Here is a 15,923-nt window from a genome sequence, read left to right on the forward strand (position 1 = left end):
TAATTTTAACTTAAGTTCACAACGAGGATGATGTGGCATGAAAAGAGTATGAGTTATGTGACCTGTGTGCATGCAATGCGAAATTTATTGTATCGTGTATGAATTTCTTTTAAAGTTAATTTAGTGTCAATTAGTTTTGAAACTATAATGTCCAACTAATCAAACATTTTCAAGAGATTTTAGGACAATATTTCAGTTTTAAGATTAAAATGACATGCAAAAAAAATAAACAAACTGAGAACTAACCAACTTTTTTATCCGTCAAAATAATATTATAGTTCAAACATGCGTATATAATCCTAATTATTTACTATTTGGACAATCTCTATAATTCAAATCACTAATCTTTTGCGTGACAAAATATTAATTACTCAAAAATCAATTTTGTAATTTTTACATGTAAAAATTAATGAACCCGTTTAATGAATCTTTTAGTAATGAGTCACCGCATCCAATATAAAATCATCATGGAAAACCAATATCAAATTCGTAACCTTAGCAACAATTCCCACTCAAGCCAAGCATCACTCGTAAACATCCACACCACCATAATCACAAAGAGAGCCTAAAAGAATAAATAATAAAATAAACTAAACTCAAATTTTCTTCCTTAACCCCAATCCCAACTAAAGTCCAAAATTAGAAACCCTACAACAACCCCTAAAATTTGTTATGGACTCTGCTTCAGTGAAGTAGATACAAACAATATGGGAATAGAGTTTTGATGATTTACTCTCAAAGAACATATATATATAAGTTGTTAATCACTTATATTAACAATATACTCCAATTTTGATTTTGATGATTGATTTTTTTATTTTTTTATTTTTGTAATCAAAAGATCAAATATACATGTTGGTATCTGACTGAACACGTATTTCGGGACCTCTAAATATAATTCCATGTTGGTTTTCATTTCTCATTGCCACCATAACAAAGAATAGTGTAATTTATTTTTATCCCTTGGTACAAGTTTAGTAACGTGCAACACAACATTGAACATAGAATCTCTAAGACCCACCAAAGCACATAAGAAGCCTGTTATCTTTTAGAAACTGGATTCCTACTCAAAGAGTGCACAAAAGCATGGGTGAGCCCACCCTTAGTGTTTGGTCACAAATGTCGGAAATGGTTTTCCATTTCCAATGGCCATCATATGAATAAATGGTGTTTCCAATTCTCAATGCATCTAACAATTTGCCAATTACAAAGTGAGTTTGAAAAACAAGCTTACCAAATCAGGAATGTAACAGTTTGAAAATCGAATATCAAGTTTGTTCAAGCTAACTCATTCACAATCATGACAAATACTAACATGAGTGATAGATAATCATGTCTTTTAAATATGTAATTAGGAGTTCGATTTATAAGTTTATACTTACGGAAGAATATTTATTAGAAGAGATTAACTCTTTAAATGAATCTCAGTACATCAAAGACAAGTACCAACATGAGGGGTATTTTGTCCCTCAAGCATTTAGCCACTAGTTTGATCCTTAAGTTTATGCGTGTGAAAGAACATCTATTAAAATAGGTTAACCTTTTAAATGAATTTCAGTGTTTGAAAGAATTAATTATTGACTCTTGGGTATGGGATATCCCAGGTTCACCCATAAACAAACCATGACAAGTTGTTTGTGAAAAACAAGGTGTTCACTTGAATTCAGCAAAATATTTTATCTTATGGGGGGTGCCAAATTGAGCAAAACTTTGAACTATTTTTTGTTTTCTTCCCTTCAATGTCTCAAGTTTAGTATTTTTTGACCTTTTTTTTCTTCTTTTATTTCAGGTAAAGTCTAGTATGACATTATTGATATTTGACTACTCACATCACATGTTCTCCCTATAGTGGTGGCAGGGGCACATGGTTGCCTCATTGTGATTTTGCACATTTGATTACACATGGACCACTTGGCATCTGCTTCAAGGCAAGTCTGCCAAACATGTCCAAATCACTGTCACAGAATCCCCACCAATAAAGTTCTATAAACCAAGAAAACAAAAAGTCCTTCCTTAGAAACAAAGGGGGGAAGGGGGCATATGCTACATTGGTCACATAAAACTATGATCTTCTCCGGGGAAGAGGCTTGAATTCTCGAAATGTCCAAGAATTTCGGTTCCTGCTTAATGCAGACCACAAAAATTAACATGATAAAAGCTTAAAATGCATTTTTCAATATTTAGCTTTGATTCAATGCTACTAAATGTGCTCAATGCATTGTGCATCCCTTTAGGATACTGATTGCAATAAATGAAGCAGCTAATGAAATAATGATAGCTGTGGCTATGGTTAATTTAATGCCAGAGAAATGGAGGTAGATGGGGCAGTGGATTCTTTTCTTGTTGGAATGGAAAAGATATTATTAGAGACAGCTTTGGATAAATTGTTTAACAAATAATTACATGAAAAGAAAATAAAACTAATTAGGGAAGTAAGACGAACGAAACTTCTTTCATAAATTAAAATTGAGTAAAATTTTGGAGTACCAACACACTCCTTATTATTGATTAAAATTTATTAGAAATTATAAAATCATAGATATAGTTTGTTAAATAAGAAGTAAAACTCAAAAAAAAAATTACAATTTCTGATTAATGGGGTTATAAGATGATTTGATGGTTTAGGGAGAGAAATATTAGACCAGAGTGATAATGAAAAAGTGAATTCAAATCTATCAATTATCATAACATATTAATTGCTAACATTTGCTGATTGAAAAAAAAAAAAAGAAAAAAAGAGTTTACTCAAACAGGGAGATTTCCTGCCCATAATGGCCAATAATGGTCTTACCGGCTGCCTGTTCACCTCTAGCAAAAAATACTTTTTGGTCAAAACAAAAAACAGTTTACTCAAAAGAGTGAGTTATGTATTACTAATATTTCTTATTAAAATTAACTTAATACACAGTTTTTCAAAAATTCCCTCATCTAACTATTCCATAAAAACTTAAAAGTTTTGTACAATTCACCATTCATATCTTAGAAAAGTCTTAACACTAAAGTTAGAAGCAAATTTAAATTGGGCCAAGATCTTGCTTTTAGTTTCCCTTCAGAAGCAATAAAGTCTAACCAACTTCAAGTTGTCTTTAGTCAGATTGAATTCTTCTAGGCTTATGACTGTGACCTGGGGGGTGCCCCTAGAAACGCCAATGATGAATTACTCTCTGGTTTTGAGTTATCTATGTCAGTTAATGTGAAGTAGTAACAAACTTAGCATTATGTAATCACCTCTGTATTCATCTGTTATGTCTTCAACGAGGTTTTAAATGGCACAATTCAGAAGTCCAAGGCAGCAGTTGTATTTGATTTGATGATTTCACTAACCCCTCCTTGAGCAGTACATGACAACGAAAAACAAGTTAGACTTGTCATTAGCAACTTTAATTAGTTGGCAAAATCAGTTTGCATTATTTTTTGTATAAGTGTATACCAAAACAAAAAATAGTAATGAATTATTGGTGAGAGAAATACTACTTAGAGCGCAATTTATTTTGTTACAACAAAAATACATGTTTTTTTAAGGGGATTCTTGTGTAGATAACATTAACGGGATATCATTACATCAATACTTATATAAGATGATTTATTTTAAGATCGATTTTTACGACGTTAAAATAATGTTTAGTCAACAAAAATCATATCTCAAGAAGACAAATTAGTTTTTGGTAATTTTAATCTTTAAGAGACTAAATGAACTATGTTTATAGGCAAAAAAAGAAATATAGTTAACATAACATTGCCAACAAAGGTAGCAATAGATTTATAGATTGGCTTTAAAAAAAATTACTATTTCATAGCAAAAGAAAATAACTGCAAGAATGCTATACGATGTATATTTAAGGTCAGACCTGATACTATTACAAACATCCCACTTCTATGTTTTTGTTCAATGATTCTTTCTTAAATAAGCAACAGAATTTGGCATGAAAACGCGTGAGTTTCGTGGTCTAAATCATATATGTTAGTAGCAGCATTATCTACATTGTGCTAGCAGGCAAAGTTGGTGAGCACAAGATGGGGATTACAAAGTTTTTCTGATGTTATAACTTATTTCTGCAATCTGCTTTTTCTTTTAATGGTCTGTGGTCAATTTAGTTATGGTTACAAATTTTTGGATGTAACTTGCTTCTAGGCCTGCTGTTTTTCTGTGGCATTTAATTTATTTTAATGTCGGGGTTTCTGTTCCACCAACCCTATCCATAGGAACAAAATTGCTACAACATAACCCTGAGGTGTTTTATTTGAAGGAAAAATGTGACGTGGGAGGAGTGAGATGATCATAAATTTGAATCCTAGCCTGATAAGTATAGGTTATTTTCTTTTCATGTTTCTTCCTTTTACATTATTCTTTTTCGATTTTGGGCCTATATCCATGTATGTGTTGTATATCATGCAGGATAATGGGCGTATGACATTTCTTTTGGTGTGAGTTTTATTTAGGGGTATCAAAACTTTCTGTGATTAAGATCACATAAACGATGACATGTGTTAATTTTGTCAGAACTTATATTTTTTAAGAATGTTTAATATTTGCTATTTAACCCTCATTAATTTATAAATTTTTAAATAATAGCCCCCGACCTATTTAAATATGTTTTATCTTCTTCATTTCCCTACCTATTTCATTTTCATTTTTCCTCTTCTCTCTAGCGCATCTCTGGCTCTGGCACCAGCACCATCCCTGCTAACTTCACCTCTCTCAACATCTCCCTCCGCAGCTCCGACTCCACCATGTCGGCGCCGTCGCACTATTTTCGCGAGAATTACTTCAACCCTAGCACGTTCTCCACCTCTACTGTTGCTGCCGCCGCCGCAACGACGCAGCTGAGAAACCACGCGGAGTGGGACCGGAACATGAGCATGGTGATGGAGGATTCTCATAGGAGCATGTTGGAAAACAGTTCTTCCATCTCCGCAATTTTTAATTTCAACCCTATGGGCAACGTGAATGTAATTCAACAAGTGAAGTAGGAGCTCCGGGAAGAATCCGGCGGCGGTCTTGAATCGGTGGCTTCGGATTCCGATGGAGGCTTGGGAAGAAAGGAAAAATAAAAATGAAACGGACAAGGAGATGAAGAAGATAAAGCATATTTAAATAGGTTAGGGACTATTATTTAAAAGGTTATAAATTAATGAGGGTTAAATAACAAATATTAAAACATTCTTAAAAAATATAAGTTCTGACAAAATTAACATATGTCATCGTTTATGTGATCTTAGTCACAGAAGGTTTTGGTACCCATAAACAAAACTTGCACCAAAGAAAATGTTTGAGCGTATACAATATTAGTTATCCACTAATCAAAATTGTCCTTCTAAAACCATCATGCACTTATATCAATTTACACACTATTATTTCAGTTTAATTAGTAATTTCAAGTTCAAATCTTGAGTATAAAACTATTAAAAATTTAAAGAAAGAGTTTTCTCACTCATAATAATTTTATTAGATTTGAACATTATTGCCTTCAAGATATATATATATATATATATATATATATATATATATATATATATATTACTCTAAAAGTAAGTCTATATAGATTTACTCTAATTAATAATTTATGTTTTACATTAAATTTTAACGATTTAACTATTAAATTAAAATATCTTAATGTATAGATTAAATTTACAAATTTTTAAAAAATTTGAAAATTATTTAATATTTCATTACATTAATTCAAATTAACGTATAAAATATTTTTATGATTATCTGTTGATTTGGATCAATGAAAGAGAGTATCAAATAATTTTTAAATTTTTTTAAAAAATTTATAGACTTAATTTATGCATTAAATTTTTTTAATTAAACAGTTGAATCGTGAAAATTTGATATAAAATATAAGTTATTAAGTGGATTAAGTCTAGATAAACTTACTCTTAGAGTAAGTGAATCCCTTCCCTCTATATATATATATAAATATTCTATACCAAAAAAATATATTGCCATTATAGATGTTAATGTTGTTGTCCCGAGTTACGTCCTGAAACGCATTTTTCTTTCATGATGTGGATATACAACTTAAGGAAGAGAGAAAAGGTTTGGAAGAAAGACGGACGGGAAACGAAGTCTTAAATTACTTTCTAGTAGACCCAATTTAATCATATTACACATATGAACAATGAATCAATAAAATTCATGAATGACTATTTTGTATATACAAATAGAACTCAGAACTCATGCATGAGTACTCATTTGTTAATATGGTGATAAGAGTATAGAGTAAAATGGAACTGAGACAAAGTAAGAACCTGGCTAACTAGAATCTCTCAAATCATCAACAAGTGCAAGGGGAAGACCAACTTGCATACATCCCAGAATTATTGTAAACCCGTTTAAAGGATACAGGTTATGACAAGGTGATGCACCAAGCTAGATATGGTTTCATAGAAGAATGCTAGTTTTTAAAATTTGAGATACCTCCATTGATTCAAATATTATTCAATCAATGCACCCACTTCTCCAAAATTCGTAGGTAATGTTCATAGCACAAAAACTGCCACTGACCAACCAACTTGTATTTCCTAATGCTTGAAAATCCACCTCGCCCTCACAGATTCCACACGTCTTCAATTTCATAATTTCTGCCCTTAAGTTAACCAAGAGAACCATCATTTTGAGCTGTTAAATCCTATGCCTTCCATTGCCCTGTATCACATAGATTTCGTGCTTCATTTTGTTTGTACTCCAGATACTCTCTTTCATTGCCTTAGATAATCAGATGGCTAGCCTCTTCCTGTATCATAAAAAGTTTATAATGGAACTGTATATGACACGTGCTTCAATTTTTTACACAAGTGAAGCTTGCTCGTAACCATACATGATCATAACCATGGTAAAAACAAATTGATTGAGAGGTGCTCAAAACCTTCCAACAGTAAAGATTGTCAATTGTCAAAACTTATGAAATGGCCTAAAGGGTATCAACCAAATAAATGTCAACTCTCAGTATAATTTTTTATTGTCGATACCGAACTATATTATGGTTATGTCCCTTGTAATCTTTGATAAACAGTAGGCTATGCTTATTAACAGCATAATATCAGCAATGGAAGAGGTACACCAGGTAGGTCGAGCGAATATCTATATGCTAAATAGATGCACAGCTCATGGAATTTAAACTCAGCTCTTAAGCTTATTGTAAACAAACTAATGATTATCATAGTATATACTTTGTATCTTACAATCTTCAATCAACTAAATAATAATAAATCATGTTATATGAAATATTCAAATGCTTAGAATTATTCTCACAGAGGTTTGTCAATATGTTAAAGGCTACTTCTTCTGGTTGCAAATATCTTAACTCTCAAGCACATATCAATTAAGGAAGATAAGACTAAACAAACCAATGATTTTCACTTTTTCAAAGTACTTTCTTTATATCTTACAATCTACAAATCAGATAAATAATACAATCAAAAAACACATCATATGAAATATTCATATCGTTGGAATCTGTTGAAGACATGACTGTTGGAAGCTGTTTCCAAACTGCAGAAGATCAGATTTTTATGTTATTTTTTAGGAAAATAAAAGTCATGTTGACTGATAGGATAAAATCTTCTTCCGTTTCATTTTTTTAGGCTGTGATCTGTTAGTGGGGTTATCTATCTATTAACAGCTCTTTATTTAGTTATTTTTGTTTTATAAATATGCTGTTCCATGTGAGAATAGTATATATCTTGCTGCAGCCTCAATTTATTTGTTGTTTTACTCTAATACTCAATATTTCAAATCTGCTCTTATAACCAAAAATAACAGAATCATTCTCCTAGAAGGTTGTAAGTATGCTATTGGCCACTTCTTTCAGTTTCATAAACATCAAAATAAAAAACCACTAGCCATTCCAACAATAAAGCTGCACAACAGACACATTTAAATAGGAAGAAAGAGACCTCCTATGGAATTCAGACTTGATTATTAAAAAATGAAGTGCAAACTGTTATATAAATCTTCAAACGTGCTAATTATATTACCTCTAAATTTGTTTGCCACGGCTGCAATCCAGGCTCTGTCTTTATTGCTAAATGCATACCTTGTAGTTGAGGACAGCAGAATGAATCCCACAGGTTTTTGCAAGCCGGTAGCACTGTCATTAGATACTTGTAACACTGGTTGGATCAGAAGACAGCGAGTCCCTATTGGTACCAGATCCTGAAATTCAGAATCTGAAGCATTCATCAAACTTTCAGATTTTTGAACAAAAGTACAAAACCATACAATGTTCAACATCAAGTGAAATTCATGACAGAAAGGATTCCTTTAATAGGATTAAAATATTTATTGCTAATATTATTAATTGTAGCCTTATGTACAGTTGAGGAAGCTTTTCTTAAACTCAGCTCAGTCAGCTAAAGACCCTTGTACAGAAGCACATAGTAAAGATTTTTGAGTCATATATGTTTAGGAAATAACAAAATAAAATAATGCACATGTATTCTTATAAGAAGTATAAAAGATTTACCATTTCTTCAGTAATTTCCATATGGCATCCTCCATATTATCCATAAAATTTCCAGTTCCTCGTATTTTTTGTGTGAAATTTTAATGGGACATCTATTCTAGTTCTAGGCAATTTAAAAAAAATATCAACTGAATATGGAGATGCCTTTCTAGCTCCTAGCAAACTTAACAAGAACAAGCTACTTTCATACTTCAACTTCCACATGCTTACTTAACCAAAACTAAAATATATATATATATATATATATATAGATATAGATATATAGCACTACCTGCATCCTGAGGAAAATATAGGGTGTCCTTCAAATCATACAGGCCAGCATTTTTAATTTTATTTTTAAACCAACCAGGAAGAATTTCCTTTGATGTATCATCTGGTATGTCCCAGTATCCCCTTGCGCATATTTCTCCTTGAATAAAAATTAGCTGAACAGATTCAAATTGTTCAAGAATCAGGTAGATGAAGAAAAGCTTAACAGCAGAAAGAAAGAGTGAGAAAATGAGTTGTGATACTGATGAATGAACTTAGTTTGCTATTTATATTTTACATGATAACTTGTAACCGTTTTATACAATGTAAACATCTTACAGTAAACTAACTAACTGCTAGCAATTCTAACCAGTCCCAACAGCCGCAGTCAGCTAAGCAGGCTGTGTAATTCATATACTCTAGCAGAAATCACATGCAATTTACAGATTGATTACTTGACAATTTAACCTTCTGGACTAGTAATTTCAAATTTTCACCATTATCAAATAATTCTAGTCAACTCAACAATATTATTGCACGACCTACCATATGTTTTTGGTTTTTCATGTACAATAAAAGTTTAAGGGGAGGGTAGATTGTCACATTTCACAAGCCTCAATGAGAGTTTAAAGTGGTACTTATAGGTGACCTACAAATGAAGAACCCTAATAGCAATCAACCTACCATTTGTTTCTTTCTTTAAATGAATAATGATAATCTATGAGACATACCATAGCTATGGCATTTGTATTACGCAACAGAACATATGATGCCCAAGCCAGGTCCTCCTTCAAACCATTCACTATATCTGTTGACATGACAAATATTTGCTCTGTACCATCCGGTATAGTCTTTTCATCCACTGGTTGAGCACCCTGACAATTTCCCACATTTGACTGAGAATCAATGTCTTACATGAAAAACTTCATATTTGAGCTCCATATATATTTGCAAACCGAAAAAAGGTTTAAAAAACAGCCCCCAACTGCAATTGTAATCGCAATGTCAAGGTTTTTTATATCCCCACAAGTGCAATTGCAGTTGCATTGGCTGCATTTGTCTGCAATGTCAAGGATTACAACAAAACTGCAAACACGACTACAATTTAAAACCTTCAAAAGAAGATAAAGTAGAGTTGTTTAATTGTTATACGCATTTAAAAAAAAAAATAGTGCTCTTGAAACTGGAAGCTAATTATATATATCTACAAGTCTGACTGAATTTATTCATTTTATTTAGGGACATGGTTTTTGTCCACGGCCATGATTTTGGCTGCAACATCAAAAAATTTGTCTCATCAAAACCACAATTGTAGTCACATTTATCCACAATTTCCCATAATGTCAGGAATTGTAACAAAATCAGAACCACAACCGCAATTTAAAACCTTGTTCTAGGTGAAAACATTGAATTGAACTAATTCTACATGGATGAATTTAGTTACTTACCTTGAGAAATTTACCAAGGTAAGGCAGCGCAATTGAGAAGGACGCCAAAGACAGACCCAAAACCTCTGTACTCTACACAACAAACAAAATACACCCCAGAAAAATAAACAAACTTAACAAACAAAAAATGAAAAAAAATACACAAAACTAAAATGCAATTCAGTTTCAATTTTTTTCTTACAAGCTGAGCCGGTGTAACAGTGGCTGAATCAGAGCCAAGAAAGTGATTCAACAGCAGAAGTGAGCCAAAGCCATAACCAATCCATCTGGGCAAGTAGGACTCATCCAACCCAGGTATCCCTAAAGCAAAGCCAAAACACCAATGAACACATATAATAATATTATACGGATAACTAAGTTAGTTATTATAGTTGGATAACTAAAATTGATTCCTCATAGCAAATGTTGACCGTATAACTACACATTAATGATTAAAATTTGCATATAGTTGATTAATTATTGATTAAGACCTAAGGTGAAGCGAAGAACGGAGAGGTTGAGTTGTTGTTGGTGAGTGGAGTTGGGTGGCTGAGAATCTTGAAGACTGGAACGAGGTAGTATTAGTGGGAATTTTCTGAAGCTGGTTTTGGGACATAGTATTGGGGAAGGAATTGAAGGTCTGAAACAGATTGCGGTTATGTTGTTCATGATTATTGTTTCTGGCTAACGTTTCTCAAATTCAGTGATTTATCGATTCTTCGGATATGTCAAACTCGAATGGATTGGTTGAGTGATACATGTGCCCCAATGTAAATTCGTTGGAATCTTTGCTAGAGATGATAATTAAATCTCGTGAATAAAAAAAATTAAGAATTTTATTTATTTATTTTTATCAATGTGTAAAAATTACACATTTGACAAATATATATATATATATAATTCTTATTTTTTATTTTTAAGATCTTTTTTATTTATTAATTTTTGTATATTGTTTAAATTAAATGTAATCAATAAATTAATATGATTTGTTTCAAATATATAATTAAATTAAATTTTATAAAATGTGAGAAGAATTATTTACGGGTTATCTTGAACATGACAAAACTCGATAAAAATGGGATGAAGTTTAAATTTTTTTATTATATCTTTCTTAAAATCAAATGGAAATAAAGAGAATGAAAACATTTGATCAGTCTCCTTATCATATTTAATCCTCATTCATCTCCTATAAAATGAAATAAGATATAAATTCTTCATATATATTATTTAATTTTATGCAATGGTTTTCAATGGTCGACTTAAAATTTGGATACTATTAGATCTATATAAAAATGGATATGTCAAAGATTGTTTTTCATATGAGATATGACCACTATGAATTTTTTGTAATGTCGTTTAGAGTAACAAATGCATCAGTTATCTTCATAGACTATAAGAATAGGAATTTTATGAATACTTTGACAAGTTTGTGATAGTATTTATTAATGATATCTTGTTGTACTCGAAAAATGAAGAGGATCATGAAAAACACTTAAAGATTATGTTGCTAATCTTGAGTGAAAGACAACTCTGTGTCAAATTCTCAATATGTGAATTTTGGTTGAAATAAGTTTCTTAAGACATGTTATTTCTTAAGGAGGAATAGTTGAGGATCCCTAAAAGGTAGAAGTTGTGTTGACAAAAGAGTAACCAACAACAATCACAAAAGTACAAAGTTCATTCCTTCATTTTCACCCCCCAAGCATTTTCAATATCCTTGTGAATTTTATAGAAAAATACTCCACAATTCTTAGGATTGATTTTTACTACCCAAATTTTATAGAACAATTTTCAAATTTGGCATTGTCAATGGTCAAACTAATAAGGAAAAAACAACCTTACATATGAATGAAGGAATGCAAGCATAGCTTCCAAGAGTTGAAGAGGAGATTGACAATTGCACTAGTTTTAATTCTCCCAAATCTATTGGAGATGTTTGGTGTCTTTTATGATGTGTCAAGACATGGTCTTAAATGTATGTTGATGCAAGAAGGCAAGGTAGCTACTTATTTTTTTAGACAGTTGAAAATACATGAAGTCAATTACCCATTGCATGACTTGGAGTTTATCATCGTGGTGTTTGCTTTGAAGATTTGGAGTTACTATATGTATGATGCAAGGTTTAAAGTTTACAATAATCACAAGAGTTCAAAATACTTGTTTAATCATAAAGAGTTGAATATAAGGCAAAGAAAATTGATGGAATTTCTCAAAGATTATGACTTTAAGTTTCACTATCCCATTAAAAAAGTGAGCATGGTAGCAAATGCCTTAATTAGTAATTATCTACATGTCTCTTCTATGATGGAGAAAAAGAAGGAGTTGCTAGAAAAATTCAAGATATGAATTTGGTAGTTGAGATGAAGTCATGTAGTATGTATCTAGGAATGTTGAAGATCAATGAGTTTATTGGACAAATTAAAGAAGCTCAGAGACGATAAGTTATCATCCTCAAATTGATGGACAAATAGAGAAGACAGTACAATCTTTAGAAGACCTACAAAGAGCTTGCATGATGGGATTGAAAAAAAGTTGGGATAAGTTTTTACAATTGATAGAGTTCACATACAATAATTTTCACTCTAGTATTGAAATAACAACCTTCGAAACTTTGAATGGAAGATTTATGTTGGCACAATGTATAAATGGTGTACAAGAAACAACAAGAAGAACAAAGTCATTAGAGAGAAGATGAAGATCTTGTAGAACAAAAAAAAGTTATTATGATAAGAGGAGAAAATCGTAGCGATGATAAGAATAATTAATATCTTAACATGTACAATACACATGATAAATCTTTATTTTATAAAACTAAAATTTATTAAAAAAAATTAAATATATAAATTATATTATATTTAAAGTTCATAATAAATAAATTTTTGAAATAAATTTTATTTATCAAAAATAATTTTATTCTGATACAAGATTATTTTAATTGTGTGTGTGTATATATATATATATGATAGTAATAATAATAATAATAATAATAATAAATTTGTAATAAATAAATATTTAAACATATAACTTATATTTTAATTAATTTTTTTCTTAAGTTTGAGTTTTTTGTAAATTGCAACACAAATGGTTGGGCTTGGAACTCTCCTAATATGGCTGGAAGTGGTGGGCTTTTTAGATTTCACAGTGGTACGTTTTTGGGAGGGTTTGCTGCTTTTCTGGATATAAAGGATGTTCTTCATGTTGAGTTGGTAGTAGCTATGTTGCTATGTTGGCTATAGAACATGCACATGAGGTTGGTTGGCACAACCTTTGGCTTGAATGTGACTCAAAGTTGGTGCTAGTAGTGTTTGGTAATATTTCTGTTTTTCCTTGGGCACTATGTAGTAGATGGAAACATTACCTACAACTTTGTTTGAGAATGCAGTTCTTTTCATTACATTTTTAGGGAGCATAATGTTTGTGTTGATTGTAACACCTTGTTTTTCATAAAATAATATAAGTATTTTATTAATAATTTTAATATTTTATTTTATTAATAGGGGTTGTTAAATATTTGTTTTAATTATGTAATATATTTTAGAATATACTATATGATATTTTATTAAAGAATAGTATAATATTTTATTAAAAAAGGAAGAGGTCTTTGGGATAACTGGGGTTAATATGTTTAACTAGAGGATTAAAAGGAGGTTAGGGTTTTTAAAAGAAGAGTTTTCTGATTAAACCCTTTTTACACCTTTATTTTCACGTATGCATTTCAGAGCTCGGAGAACAAGAGCAAGAAGGAAATCACTCTAGAGCCATGCACTCGTCATCTAGAGCTTATCCAAGTAAGCGGGAGTGAGAAACTTTGTTCTAAGTGTGGATTTATATATCGGGTAATAGGATTGACCCTCAATCCTATGTATGTTGCCTGCCTATGTATAAGGGGTTTCCCCCTAATGTTTTTGCTATGTTCCTTATTCTTCTCACTCATAATTAATTGCATGAATTGTTTGAATGAATGATTAATTTCATGTTTTAGATGGAAAATTGTATGATTTGAGGTTCATGTGTATTTCTATGGGAAACCCTAAGGGAACTTATTGTGATAATAGTGAAAGGATAGTAGCTGTATGTGTAAATTATGTCTTTTAGGTGTAACGTAACCTATGGAGAGTTCTTGGCGATTATATTGAGAGAAAAAGTTTAAGTGTGAGTTGTGCCTTGTGCCTTGTTTTGAAAATTCTTATATGAATATACTTTGGTATTTACGTGATTTCTCTATGTTTGATTAATGAAATTGAGTTCCAATTATTAGGTTAGAAAGTACACATTTGGGGCTACAGTTTAAACTCAAGAATCACACAAAAATGTTAAGGAATAATCAAATTATGTGAGTTAAAAGATGAACCTCATATTTTGTGCATGAAATGTAACATGCGTATGTTGCAAGCCTTTCAAGTAGACTTAAATGGTAGGATTAGGTTTTGTGATCTTCATAAAAGTTGTAGCCTTGAATGTTAAATTTCAAATGTCGTTGGAATCACCAAAAAGAGAGGTCTAAAACAAGTTATGATCAAATTAGTGAGCAAAGGTCAAGCTGTCAGATTTAGGCTGAAACGTTACGATTTTATATTTATTTAAAATAGTAGATGGCATATTCAGCTCTTGAGGTCAACATAGAATGTTGAGATAATTGTCTTAACTTTATAATAAAATTAAGATCAACTTAATAGCATATATATAGTTCTAGCTAAGGATTTTTGGACCATGCAATATGTAGTGATGTGATTGTTGAGATTCATGGATGGTGAATCAAGTTCTAAAGTGTTTTGATGATAAAAAAGAAGGAGATTAAGGATCATGAATGAATATGTAATAGAAGTAGTTTATGTATAGTTGTTGCTTGGTTGTTCACTTATGTAATCCAATGCATGTTTATGTTTGTTTATGCTTTGTGCATGTGTCAAATCTTATTCCTAAGTGTCTTAGAGGTGATATGATGATGATTAATAATAACTTGGAGAGTTTCTGGATGTGTGAAACCGAATTTTGAGAACTAACTCAAAATAATCGATTATTACTAAACATAATCTATTATTTTTGCTATATTTTTCAAATGGATGAGAAACCTTGTTGTAAATAATCGATTATCCCAGAATGTATTCCCTAGAATAATTGATTATCCTATAAAATAATTTATTATTCTTTTCTTGAGGGATTTCCATAATTACCAAGAACAAAATAATTGATTACCCATTAAAATAATCGATTATATGGGTCTGAAAACTTTATAAAATCGATTTTCACATATAGAAACATAAGCAAGTGATTTTGAGTGAAACTTTGTGAACTATTTTGATATGTGTGATCTTCTTGAAGAGATTTCTTTGTGAATCCAAGAAATGAACATCTTTGTGAAATGTTTTGAAAGATTATCATCATCATCTACATTCTTGATAAGGGACTAAGACTTGACAGAGAATTCATCTTTGTGAGTTTGGAGCTACGGATGAATTCGTTCCTTAATCTTTTTGTGTTTTGTAATAAGATACTTGAGTAGGTTTCTCAAGTGTAGGAGTTCTTGTAGTGGGTTACTACAAGGAGTACTTTCTTGGGTGTAAGAAAGGGTCTATCTTGGAATGTTGGAGTCTTTTGTATGTGGCATGTGATTGTAAAACTTCATCATTGAGATAGTGAAACAAATCTTGATCAGGCTATGATTGAGGACTAGATGTAAGTCACATGTGGAGTGGCTGAACCAGGATATATAATCTTGCACTTCTCTCTCATCCTTACTCTTTTACTTTGTACAATCTTTAAATTGAAAAAAATTAAC

General features: G+C 31.2%; 1 protein-coding gene across 3 annotated transcripts; it reads right to left on the reverse strand.

Moving 5' to 3' along the window:
* Positions 1-6,056: 6,056 nt before the first annotated feature.
* On the reverse strand, positions 6,057-10,912 carry HCF208 (chaperone (DUF2930)). Of its 3 annotated transcripts, none has more exons than XR_002240140.3 (7): positions 10,636-10,911; positions 10,347-10,465; positions 10,166-10,237; positions 9,449-9,592; positions 8,740-8,893; positions 7,981-8,158; positions 6,057-6,737 (listed from the first exon to the last, which is right to left on the reverse strand). XR_002240140.3 is itself a non-coding variant. In XM_020364575.3 (7 exons), exons 1-7 carry the CDS (start codon positions 10,811-10,813, stop codon positions 6,727-6,729), a joined length of 870 nt encoding a protein of 289 aa, XP_020220164.1. In that variant the 5' UTR covers positions 10,814-10,908; the 3' UTR covers positions 6,057-6,726. The 3 variants fall into 3 exon arrangements, 2 of the variants coding, with proteins under 2 accessions (XP_020220164.1, XP_082931270.1); XM_020364575.3 differs by having other exon boundaries at positions 7,981-8,172; positions 10,636-10,908; XM_083075144.1 differs by lacking the exon at positions 6,057-6,737 and having other exon boundaries at positions 7,980-8,158; positions 10,636-10,912.
* Positions 10,913-15,923: the final 5,011 nt, after the last annotated feature.

The sequence above is a fragment of the Cajanus cajan genome, chromosome 1, assembly GCF_000230855.2.
Source record: "Cajanus cajan strain Asha chromosome 1, NIPB_CcT2T_4, whole genome shotgun sequence".
NCBI classification, from domain to species: Eukaryota; Viridiplantae; Streptophyta; class Magnoliopsida; order Fabales; family Fabaceae; genus Cajanus; species Cajanus cajan.

Bases quoted from the DNA above. Each gene is read 5' to 3' on its own strand.
- HCF208 (XM_020364575.3), bottom strand. From the start codon at position 10,813: ATGAACAACATAACCGCAATCTGTTTCAGACCTTCAATTCCTTCCCCA. The intron at 10,238-10,346 runs GTAAGAAAAAAA...TTTGTTGTGTAG, and splicing joins CTGTTACACCGGCTCAGCTT to AGTACAGAGGTTTTGGGTCT. The intron at 8,894-9,448 runs GTATGTCTCATA...GAATCTGTTCAG, and splicing joins ATACAAATGCCATAGCTATG to CTAATTTTTATTCAAGGAGA.